The 12,454-nt window shown below is 49.2% G+C and overlaps 1 protein-coding gene across 1 annotated transcript in view; it reads right to left on the reverse strand.

Moving 5' to 3' along the window:
• Window positions 1-12,454, reverse strand: part of Slit3 (slit guidance ligand 3) — a 597,834-nt gene that overhangs the window by 198,010 nt on the left and 387,370 nt on the right. Inside the window, exon 5 of the mRNA XM_087910713.1 lies at window positions 7,400-7,471. Coding sequence (XP_087766839.1) covers window positions 7,400-7,471 — 72 coding nt within the window. The remainder of the gene's footprint in view (window positions 1-7,399; window positions 7,472-12,454) is intronic.

The following is a 12,454-nucleotide window of genomic DNA, read 5'->3' on the forward strand; positions in this document are numbered from 1 at the left end:
AAGGAGGGAAAAAAGAAAGGCAAAAGGATGGACAGAAAGAAGGACGGAAGAAGGGAGGGAGGGACAGAGGGAGGGAGAAAGGGAAGGAGGAAGGGAGGAACAGAAGGATGGGAGGAGGGAAAAAGGGAAGGAGGGAGGGAAGAAAGGAGGGAGAAAGAGATGGAAAGAAGGAGGGAGGGAGGGAAGTAAGGAGGGAGAGAGGGAAGGAGAGCAGGCAGGTGGGTTCCTGCAGCAGAGCTGAAGCCAGCACACTCGCCAGGGAACACACAGCAGAAAAAGCTGATGATCCATTCTTTAAGTCTTTAGGAAGTATTACCTTGTCCTTCCCAGTAAATCTCAAACAAAGCGCCCTCTTCAGACAAAGCGCCCTCCCCCCGGCCCCCGGAGGGACAGGCATTGTTCCCACAGGTCAGCATCTGTGGAGGCCACTTGCACAAAGTCCACCTCAGCTTCCACTTAAAGTCAACTCCGGAAGCCCCCACACCCGCTTTCCCCACCAGGTGCCCACAACTTCTGGATCACTGTCTAAATCTCTGTACCAGCTACTCCAGCTTTCAGCTACCTGCTCTAACCTTATCTCCTTATCTCCTTCCTTTCTTGCTGGGTGTGCTCCAGGCGCACCTCTCTGACAAGCATTGATTCTCCCACACCCTGCCACATGCTCGGTGATTTTTCACACCTTGTTTCTTCTGCTGGGACTACCCTGGTCTTGAGTGAATTCCTACTCATCCTTCAAAGCTGAATACATGCCACTTCTGAAGTGGAGACAGAACCCAACTGCTTTCCTGCCTCTCCACATCCTTTCCCTTACGCCCAGTGAAACCTGTCAGAGTTTGTGCTGCTGTGCTAAAAACACAACAACAACAACAACAACAACAACAACAACAACAACAAAACTGACCAAAGTCAACTTGAGAAGGGAAGGGTGTATCTGGCTTACAGAGTACATCAGTGAGGGACGCCAAAGAAGGGATTAAGGAATGAACAGAGGCAGGAGCCATGAGGAAAAGCTGCTCACTAGCATGTTTCCAGGCTAACAAACGGCTATCTCTTATACAGCCAGGACACAGCTGGCTAGGGATGGCGCCACCCACAGTGGGCTGGACCCTCCTATAGCAAATGCCCCACAGACATGCCTACCTGCCAACTCAGTTGAGGTTTCCCTTGTCATAGATGTGTCGAGTGGGCAACTGAAGCTAAATGTGACAGAGCCCTTGGCCATGTCCTACACATGCTAGTCCCCATGTTAACCCTCATGTTAAGCTGCGAACTCTTAAGTACAAGGGTGGTCTTACTCCTCCTGTAACAGTTTTGTATTCACCACTGAAATACTTGTGTGATGGACTCTGGGAGGTAATATCTATCCACAGGTACTACTAGTAGGACAATAAACCTGTTTGTGCCTTTGATGGTTTCGATCAACTTGACCCTCTGCCATGAACCACCCGGCCACTGTGAACATCTCGGTGAGGGAGACAGGCAGAATGTGTCTATAGAGGCTGGTTCTGCGAGACGTGCGGAAACAAGTTGACAAGTGAGCAAGGTAATTCCAGGGGTTGAGAGGGGCTCTGAAGAAACATGCTGGGTACTGGGATAGACATGGAGGGCAGTAGGGTGGAGAGCTGCCTCAGGTGGGTCTGGCGAAGGCAGCTGTGCGCTGGACCCGAAGGATCAGGAGTGGATGTGTAAGAGTCCCAGAACACAGCATCCTGTGCAATTGGTCCCGAGGCAGGGATGCTACTGTGGTGACCAAGGGTTGGAAATGGACAGGCGGGGCTGTGTGAAGTGAGTTGAGGGACCTAGATCATGTAGAACTCTGGGTTGGGGGTGATCAGGTGCACCGATGCTGGCCCGGGAACAGTGACAGAATGATCTGCTAACACGGATGCCAGCAAGGAATGGGGGCTAGTGTCCCTCCCTGCTCCCCCCTCACCGCTCTTGTGGGGCGGAGACAGCTCTCATTAATCTCTGGTGGAGGCTGTGCTGTAGCACGGTCTAACTAGAGAACACAAAGATCGCCTGCTTGGCTTTGTTTTCAAGCCGTCAATTCCAAATTCTGCTCGCTGGCAGAGACAGGGCTATTGATTTTCCCTTCTGGAATGCGTGTCCTACAGAGTCCTCGCAAATAGAAACTGAAAAACAGAGGAAAACATGACTGCTGAGAAAGATGGGGCCAGGGGACGTTTCTTTTTAAGACAATTTGTCGAGGGGTGGGGTGGGGGGGCTGGGTCTTCTCACCACTGGACAGTGTCTTGTCATCTCAGTCCCCAGTCTCTCTCTCTCTACCTTGGCTCTGTGTCTTCCTGATTTCTCTTGCTTTCTCGCTGCATCTTTATTTAGAGCCCGGCACAGGGCTTGCGGGTAGGTAGTAGGTATTTAATACTGGCCCCGTGAATGACAGCACACAGGTGGCTTTCTCCTTGCGCTTTCCTCCAGATCAGTTTGACTGAGCAACCGTTTGTTTTGGGTTTTCCCCCAGTTTAGCAGCTCCTATCCTTCCGCACACCCTGTGGAACATGGGACTAGACCGTACATCCAGCATGCAGCGGCTGCATGGGGTGGAGTCTCTGACTAATGACTGTCTTCTCTAGAGGACCAGGTTAGGGGTTTCCCTTTGCTGGTGGGGGAGGGGCAGGGTAGCAAGTCCCTCAGCAAGTTGCTCCCCAGCCCCATAGGTTCAGACACTGTTGCCTTTGTTCTGAGATCCACGAAAGTCGCATGCTTTCCTCCTTGCCCGGGTGCCCTCCGGAGTAGCTTATTTGGCTACCCTGCATTCTTTCTGTTGCTGGGATGTCTGCAAGGGGAGGAACAAGGGTAAATCTAAGAGCCTGTCTGGAGTTCAAGGACAGCTATTCAGAGTACTACCTGTGTAGTCTGGCTGCAAAGTCTTAGCCTTAATTTTGTCTGCCAGCTGTTACCAAATCATACACACGCTGGAGGGAAGTTAGTTTTATCATCTGGAAAATGGGGTTGTCACAAGGTTTTTTGTTTTTTTTTTCCATTTTGAAAGGTACACGAGGGTCGACAAAGTGAATTCATCTCAACATTACAGAACTTTCTTTTTTAAAAACCCCAGCCGGTCTTTGACTTTTTAAAATCTTCTCATAATGCAGCATACAGGGTCACAGACAGGTTCAGTCAGATGTCATTTCCCATATCATTTGTACCACACTCCAGTAGGTTCGTCTTCGGGTCACGTTACACAAGATAATAGATCAACAGCAGTGTGTTTCCTAAGCCACACGGCATGGTTCGTGGGGTTCAGAACGTGCTCTTACACAGACTGAGGCCAAGGCCGCTAGTCAACGAGCCTGAAACTTGGCTAGTTATGATTCACAAGGTCAACAAGCTCCGTGTAGGTGATCTGGGTATAACAGAAGAGCTTCTTTAACGGGTCTTCTGCAAGCTTCACTTCTGAAGAGTGTTTCCTATCGCCATGAGCCCATGCTCCCTTCCCTTCCTCCTCCTCGGAGGGGTGATGGGAAAGGAGCCTAGGCCTTGCACATGTGAATCATGTACTCTGCCACTGAGCTGCACCCTCTGCCCCCAGATGCATAATTAAATGCTCTACTTCATTACCACCTCTGCCCAGATGCCAGCCCTTGGTGCGCTGCCAGCTCCCGTCCTGGACCTCCAATTACCCACATGGCATAGCATTTTCCCTTGGGATTAGAGGATCCTTTGATCTACCTCCCTCACACGGAAATCAAGAAAGTCCAGAGAGGAAGTATAGTGTGGCTCTGCCAAATTCCCTCAATCAGAAAGGATAAAACAGGAAGTCAGACTCCCCCACTTTCTAGCGAACAGGTGAGGTGCTGTTAGCACCGTTCATGGAAGACAGGATATCCATACACAACCATATGGTGACGACCCAAGTCGTGATCCTCCAAGATCCGCCTCCTGAATTTTCAGTCTCTGTGAAACAGAAGCCCTGAGAAGATGGAGTTCACAGACCCACATACATGACTCTTTGCTGCTTGCCCCCAAATGGGATTCATCAGGGGCTAACATTTTATCCTGCTGACATATGCCTGGAGGAGTGACTACGAGAATTGGCTGTCACTGTATTGTCTGAGCCTGGATCTCCTCAACTCACACTTCTTTCCCCAGCCTCTAAGGACGCACCAAACACTTAAGTTCTATTGGTGTGGTCCCTACTGGCTCCTCCTTTGGGTTCCTCATCTCTCTACTCCCCTCCCAAGCTCCATCCCTTATCTCCTTGGACCAGAGAGAACTTCATCTCTTACTCCCGGCATTTCCTTCTTCCACCGTCTCCTCTCGATATTCTTTCAGGATACAAAGTCTCAGAAGGGGTCTCTGTATCTGACCCTGGACACACTCCCCTATCCAATTTTGCCCTATATTTTGTTTGCCCTGCCTACCTAGTTTACCCTGTGAATTCTAAGCCTCACTTAGACAGAAAGGTTCCGATTAGGAGCGCTCTACCTGGCTGTAAGACTCGGGACCTGAAGGCAGGCAAGTACAGCCTGCGCCTCTATGACAACCATGAAGGAATGCAGTGGCGGCAGGAGGCAGCAGGCTGGAAACGCCATCTCGTGCCAAGCACTGCACAGAGCGACTCGTACATTATTTTATCAACCTTCACAAAATCCCTATGAAGTAAGACCAATGATTAGCATCGTGTTACAGAAGCAGAAACCCACGCTCAGAGGTGTCAAGGCATTTACCAAAGGTCACAGATCCAGGACCCAAACAGATGGAATTCATATGTAATTCTATCAGACAGCCAAGCCAGGTTCCTAACCTCTAGGCTGTGTTGCCTTAAGGCTATTTTCCTCCTCCTCCAGCCCCTCGCTTGGCTCAGACTCTCATTTGCGAGTTTTTGTGTTATCAGCATTTTACTTAGCTTCCTCTTCTTCGGTGAGCATCTTTCTTGTCCCCGGTCACACAGTAAGCCATGAGAACAGGAATTACATTTCTGGGCCCTTAAAGGTTTCGCCCCATGTGTACACTGCTCACGGAACAGGAGACTAAAGGACTCCACCTGCCGTTAGTTTGCTTTTATTTTTTTTTTAAGAACTCTTCCTTGAGTGTGTTCCCCTCCCAGGACGGCAGGGAGGTAAGGAATGTACCCCAACGAGAGGAGAAGACTGCATTCAGGACCTGAATCTTCTAACCAGGCAGAGAACCTTTCTGTGTGTCCTTGGGGCACTACACATGAAAATCACATACTAAAAAATGGTTTTATGCACCACTTTTTAATTTTATTTTTTTTTTAAAAACCCACCTACTGTATGCAAATGGCCTTCAGGCAGTGCATGCAGGATACATATGAAACACAGATGAATTCTGTGTTTGAATTTGTTTCCCTCATCTACAATGTCTCTTATATAAACATTTCAAAACCCACAAAACCTGAAACTCTGAACACTTCTGGCCCCAAGCCTTTTCAGATAAAGAACGCTGGTTTGGTTCTGTATTTGCACATGCTCTGTCTAGAGACAGGCCCGGCAGCATTGCTGGGCTCACGTGGGCATTTGGAAGCTTTTACTCCTGAGGCTTTTGCACGGTTGCAGATATTCCAAGGGGAAGTTAAAGTTCTCCCAACTCCTCTCCTAGGAACCACTGTGGGGCCGCATTACTTTCCTGAGGATGATAAATGCAGTCACACAGCCCTGTTTATACATGACTACGGTATGTCTGCTAACTGATCCATGTGAAATTACCACCGCGGGACCACACAGATCATTCTGTATATGGAAAAATGTTAACTTGGGGCTCAGTCATCAGGAAGCTGGTAGACATCAGGTTAGTAGTCATCCTCTCTCTCTCTCTCTCTCTCTCTCTCTCTCTCTCTCTCTCTCCCTCCGTTTTTCGCTTGTCCTGACATTCTGGGATATCAATTAAGACGATGTGTTGGTCTGAATTCATGGCAGTCCTAAGTTTCTAGAATCCAAGAAACAAAATGCTAGAAAAGCTGCAGGTGCCATCCCTGGGTAAGACACAGGTCTGCTAGTGGGCTCTGCTGCTTCCTGCCATCTCCATCCCAGAAGCTCTGTCTTCTGTAAGGCCCACACCTGTCTACAGAGGCCTTCACATGCTCCGGCCGCACCCGTGCCACCTCCCTCTTTCCTGCTCCCAGAGGAAGCAGCAGCCAGCCTCCTTGTCCCAGAGGTCCCCCAAAGTCACCTCTACCTCCCAGTCCCTCACCTTTCAAAGATGTCCATGCCCTTTGCGTGCCTGGCATGTTAAACACCAAAGGTTTCACAGAGCCCCAGCCCCCAGGGTGAGGGGTGGGGTAGGCAGATGGCCTACATCCGGAAGCCATCACCAGCTCCCCGGCTATGTTAGCAAACTACCCCCCCCCGCCATTTGTTACAGGGGAAAGTGACAGCTGTACATTTTTGTTTCCTCCCCTTTTAGTCTCTTACAGGACCGCCTGGAATGGAATTGAAGCTAATGAAGGAGGCTGGTAGGCAGACAGGCTTGCTCGGCCCACTCAGGTGGTATCTGTGACTGTCGCCAAAACTACTTTGAACCCGAGGAATAGCTTTGTGGGTGGAGACTCAGAAAGCACACCCCTCCTAAAGGCAGGGGCCCAGGAACTGTGGCCGTCGCTTAGGAAAGGATCACAGCGATTAGGCCAGTTCAAATACGGAGCGTTGGAACAAGTCTGCTTCTGAACTACGGTGACAGTGTGTGGGTGTGACCACGGTAAAAAACAAAACAACAACAACAGCAAAAAAACTATGCAGAGCTGTTCACACTTGCTCTTGCTCTGTGCAAAGGAAATTAAAGTCTGAAGGCTCAGGTCCATAGACTCCACTGAAGTCAACTTCCTGGTGTTGCTAGGGGACTAGGGTGACGTAGAATGTTACTGCTAGGGGACTGGTACAGGGGACTTGTCTACGATTTCTTGACATCTTGTCAAGCAATAGTGACGTTAAAATAAAATGTGTAGAGCAGACAAATGAAAGCCAAGTGCGGTGGGAATGGCCTTGGACTCATGTCCCCAAGGTCCTGGGACATAAGTTCTAAAGCTATTTCATAAGAGGTTGGAGACCAGCCCGTTTAGAATAATGACGTCATCACCATCATCGCCACCGTCACTACCACCATCATCATCAGTGCTAGAATTTGTTGAATACTGTGAATGAGACGTTTCCTTCTTTCTCCCCCTCCCTCCCTTTCACTTTCCTCATTGCATACAACACCTGTACCAGACTCTCATGCCACAGAGGGCCCTGGGAGAAGCTAGCTGGCAGCACAATCAGGCAGTTTTGGTGCACACCGGCTCTGACCCAGGAAGAACAAACAGGGCTTTGTGGAGCTCGCCACCTTCCCAGCCAGCTGATGTGCCCTCTTGTTCCTCACTCCCACATTGGCCAGAAACCCCAGTGAGCTCTATCTGCGCCTAAGCCACAAACACAGCACTTACAGGTTCTTCACGTCTGTGATGCCGCGGAACGCCTTCCTCGGGATGCCCTGGATCTGGTTCTCGCTCAAATCTCTAAACAAGAAGAGAAGAGGCAAACCAGTTAGACGGAGATCGCATTCTCTGCATCTCATTACGATAACAAAACCCTTGGAGGTTGCTGGTGCTGCCCACCAGAAGTGTTTGAGGGGCTGTTTAGTCTCAGGCCCCTGGCTGTTACAAGCCTGTGCATTGTTCTGCAAGTGAGAACTTTAGCAGAAAAGGTTACTAGGCTGGGAACAGCTTGCCTGTGTGTGTGTGTGGGGGGGAGGCACTGTGGGTGGTCTCACACCTCCAGGCCACAGCCAAGACTCCAGGTTATTTGTTACACACACCACACCCCATTCAGTTTTGGCACTTCCCAGAGAAAAGAGAAGACCCTTACTCCCCGCCCCCCAAGACATTCCTCCCAACTCAAGGTCAACACCACTCTATCTTCCATTTCTCAGGAAGTCCTTTTGCCCAAGTTCCCTGCTCTTAGCATTTGGGATTGGAACTGAGCCTGGTCACTGGGTTTTCTGATAGGGAAAGAGGACCTCTTCTGCATTTCCACACAGTCCATCCAAAATGGGGGTCTCGCCCCTCATTCTGCACTGAGGAATGCCAACACGCTGGCTGCTTCGAAGTGGATATGCGGAGTATGGCGTGTGACTGGCTCCAACCCAAATCTTCTCCAAGGATTTAAGTATCTTCCAGAGCCTCGATTTCCTTCCCTTCCCTGCAGGCCTTTTTGGTTTGTTTTGTTCTCTGGTTTCATTTTTATTTTTTTGCTAGAGCAAACACGTGCATTTGTTTTCATTCAGACCTCAAGCCTGCTTGGATCTCAGCGAGCAATCAATCCGTAAAGACCCATCTGAGCCCCAGGCGCCTGAGGCAGCTCCGCCAAACACTGCAAGTGGCAAGGCTATTTCTGTGCAGCCACACGCTGCAGGAGCATCTGCAAGGAGGGCAGGGGAAAGGGGACGCATGGGTGAAGATGGGACTGTCCGACTGCCGCCTCTCTGTGCTTCTTTTTAGATATGAAAGGTATATACCACATATACACAAATATACATGCCTGGTAGTTTGAAAAGAAACCCCCCAAAAAATAATGAGGGGGAAAATTCAACCATAGACTGTAAACACTGCTAACAATTATGCACAGAGCACGTATATTTTTACTGACATGACCTCCTAGTATAAGGTCTATTCTAAACCATTTTTCACATGCTCTATTGAGAACATCTGTCTATGTCTCTACCAAGTGCATCAATGCCAACATTTTTAATGGCAGCATAGTATCTAATTGTATGGTGCATTGTATGACTGTGATTTTTAAGCGGGTATTGGCTCCTCTTCTGCCACATAAAGAAACATGAGATGGGCAAGATGGCTTAGCAGGTAAGGAACTTACTACCAGATCCAACATCCTGAATTTCATCTCTGGAACCCACATGGAAGGAGAAGTGAACTAATTCCTACAATCTACCCTCTGACCTTCACACATGTGCCATAGCATGTGTATGCACACACATCATGAGCTCACACACAAGATGTGAAAAGAATTCTTTAAAAACAGAAACCCCAGGCCACGTTTCTCCATTGACACCCTTGGGGACACGTCTCAGGAACTCGCTCGGCACGAGGTCCTACAACGAGACCTTGCTGGCAGCAGGTTAAGCCCATCCTTGTCGAGTTCACCTGCAGAGAGATTTGTGAGGGATGGATGCTCACAAGCTGGTTTTTGAGACCACCTCCTCATAGGCTACTGAGGACTTCAAACATACATGGAAGTAAATGGCAGATAGCCACGGTCTGCGGAAACTCGGGCAATCTACAGGGACGTTTTGCAAAAACGGAGGAGGGGAAATAAGAAAGCAGAAGAGAGACATCATCTGTTTTTTTTTTTTCTTCTGTCACCTGCTGATAAATGACACATGCTTTGAGCAGCTGGCTGAACTTCAGGATAGCTGGGCTAGCTTTGGCTACTTTGAGGTTCCACAGGCTTACTGTTGGGGTAGGGTGTCCCTGTGAGTCCCAGACACCTCTGGGGCTGCCTAGCAGGGTGCTTCCCCATCTCAAATTCAGTTTCCCCTTTCTACCACCGACGTAAGTAAATTCTGGTGCATAATGAGCTCTGTTGCAGGCTCCCCCAGCCAGGCCTGATTCAATGAGCAGGGCTCCAGCCTGGAGTCAGGGCACTGAACAAAGCCCACGATGACAGGCAGAGGTCAGGCAGTGTCACCCAGGCCACTCGGCTGCTCTCCATCAGCCTCTACAGAGGGGCCCAGGTCCTGTCATCCGACTAATGCAATTTCCACCAGGCATCTGGGCGGCCGTGGAGGCTCCCGTGGCCACAATGGGCCCAGTCTTTCCTGCCGAGGCCTGCTGGTCTCCGGACCACGAGCTCCCTGTTTAATCCCCTCTCAGCTTTTGCTGTTATCCTTGGCTGCTAGGGAGAGGAGGTCTGGCCACATGGCTGATAAATGAGAAAAGTCAGGGAAAGGGGGGAAGAAATTCAATAGAAAGAAGGTTTAGAACTGGCTGCTTTAACCACTGCTGGAAGCCGGGAGAGGTGGCACCTATTCCAGAGAGGGCGTTACCTATTTGGACATGCACTGAAATATTCTGGGGAAGTATGGTTGTGCAGAAGTTCTGCCTGAGAGTGGGGTGATGAAGAAAGGAACATGGGACCTAAACAGAGCGAGATGGTGTACTGAGGGGAGCCCGTTCTCATAGGCTGGCCCTCGGGTAAAAGCCTGTATTTGGGTTAAACAGCTGCTTTGGTTTTTCTGGTCCCACATCCTTCCTATACGTGTGTCCAGCTTTCTTTAGACTTTAGAGAACCCAGCTGAGGCACAGTTTTCTTTCCCGTCTCCTGGCCACTGTATTTGCCCTGTCCAGACGGAGTAAAACAGCAGTCAGGGAATTTATCTGCTCCCCGTGACAATCCGCTTGTAAATTTTATTAATTTTATTTTCTACTGAACCTCTCTTCTATGGCTAACAATGCCGCAGCCAGGCATCTGCGGGATTGTATATTGATTTCATAAATACCTCCAGTGAGCTGACAAACTGACAGATTTAATGGTGTTACTGATGGGGCGTGGAGGAGGGCTCAGGGCTGGGTGCTTCATGTTCGGTAACCATCCCTTTACAATTATCGCAGGGCCTTTGTGAGGTTTCCTAATAGTGTGTTTATCTCAGTGTGATGTCTGAGCACAGAGCTATTGCCGAGTCCGATCCTCCAAGGAGACAAGAGCCACCATTTTGGCTGACAATTAAATAAAAATAACAAAATCTATCCATGATGCATGAGAGCCTAGTTCTCGTCAATTGCTTGTTCGGGTTTTAGTGTCTATGAGAAAGAACCATGCAGAAGTGACCAGAATGGCATCCCTGCTCCCCCAAACAGAAGGAAGGCACAGGTTAAAGAAAGGTCCCCCAAACAGAAGGGAAGCAAGGGCAGAAAGGCTGAGCTGGGCAAAGGGTGCTGGGCTTTTCAGGGTGCCAGGAAGAAAGATGGCAGGTCGGGAAGGCTTTCTTGGTTGGGAAGTGGGCTATGGATCAGGATGCCTTTTTAAATAATTAGGCCTCTGAAAGCTAAGAAGAGCTGCATTAGCTAAAGTGCAGTTCCCAGCTTCCGGAAAATGATTAACCGCCTGATTATTCCGTCCCAAAACACAGGACCAAAGAGGACTTACTAAGGAGACAGCAAGTCAAATAGGAGTTGGCAAGAATGGACATATCCCACATCCAGCCAGCCCTCCCGTAACCCTTTTAATTTACTAAAATGCTTTGGACACAGATTAACTTTCTTGGCAAATTTATTATTGCTTCATCTACCTTGAAACAGGAACCGCGGACACTTTGATAAATGGATTGAAAGGTTGTCTAGTTGCAGAGAAGCCTTTGAAATGCTTCCGGGGGGCTCTCCCCGCAATGTCAGGCATGCTTTGTTCTCAGAGCAGCAGTGAATGACGGTCCTTGCTTCCATCCCTACCCCTGTAGGATTTGAGCTGAAAACACTCCGGCGGGTATACTGGTCCCGAGTACGTTTATTCCAACTTGCCTGGATTAAATGGTAGTTTAGATGTGGGGATGGGGGTGGGGGATGGGAGGTAGGCTTTGAGGTTTCGAACCCAATGATTATAAACTTGTAAGACGGGTGGGAACTTCCAGAAACATCGTGAATGCTTGCTTCAGAAGTCCACAGCACGACTTCTAAGTTGTATGATCATTCAAGTTGGTTCGATACTCTGATTTAGTTCCCTCATCTTTCAGATGGGGGTTGCTGGTTTACCAGCTTCCTCAATTCTGGGGGCAAACTGTGGGCACATGTAATGAATGCACTTTGTGCACTCGGCGCACGGGGGACATTCTGCAAATGGGGCTTTTACTTCCTGAGCTTCTTCCTCCTCTAGGTTTGGGTTTGTGTAGCTAAAAGTGTCCCCAGTCATCACCTACTGGACACGAACTTAAAACTGGGCACAGAATAAAACACACTAGTGTTACTTATATTCCTTCTATAAAATCTGAGGGGAGACCATGAACGCTTCCCTTGTCTAGAATCTAGAAAGGACTCTCCATATTTGATTCCAGATCACCTCATTCTGGTTGAAACAATAGAGGCTGGTTCAAGAAAAAGGCTGAGACCCTCCAGGGAAGCAGATGAGTGCCTGGCTCAGCCATCATCAGAGAAGCTTCCTCCTGCAGCAGGTGGGAACGAATAGACAGACACATAGCAAGAAAATACAGAGTGAGACAAACCTTGGAATACTCATCCCTAAATGGGATAGCTCCATTAAATCCCTCCTCTCAGGACTCATGGGGACTCAGCCAGAGAGGAGGTAGAAAGAGTGTTTGAGCCAGAGGGGCTGAAGGACACCAAGGAAACAAGACCTAAAGACAGCAGGACTGACACACATCTAAACTAAGAGAGACTGTGACAGCAGGCACTGGGCCTCCACGGGTCTGCATCAGATGGGGTCCTTGAGCTGAGAGGAGACATGGACACACGGGGCCTCCCTCTCTAACTCAG

The sequence above is a fragment of the Myodes glareolus genome, chromosome 9 (assembly GCF_982192425.1).
Source record: "Myodes glareolus chromosome 9, mMyoGla1.1, whole genome shotgun sequence".
Taxonomy (NCBI): domain Eukaryota; kingdom Metazoa; phylum Chordata; class Mammalia; order Rodentia; family Cricetidae; genus Myodes; species Myodes glareolus.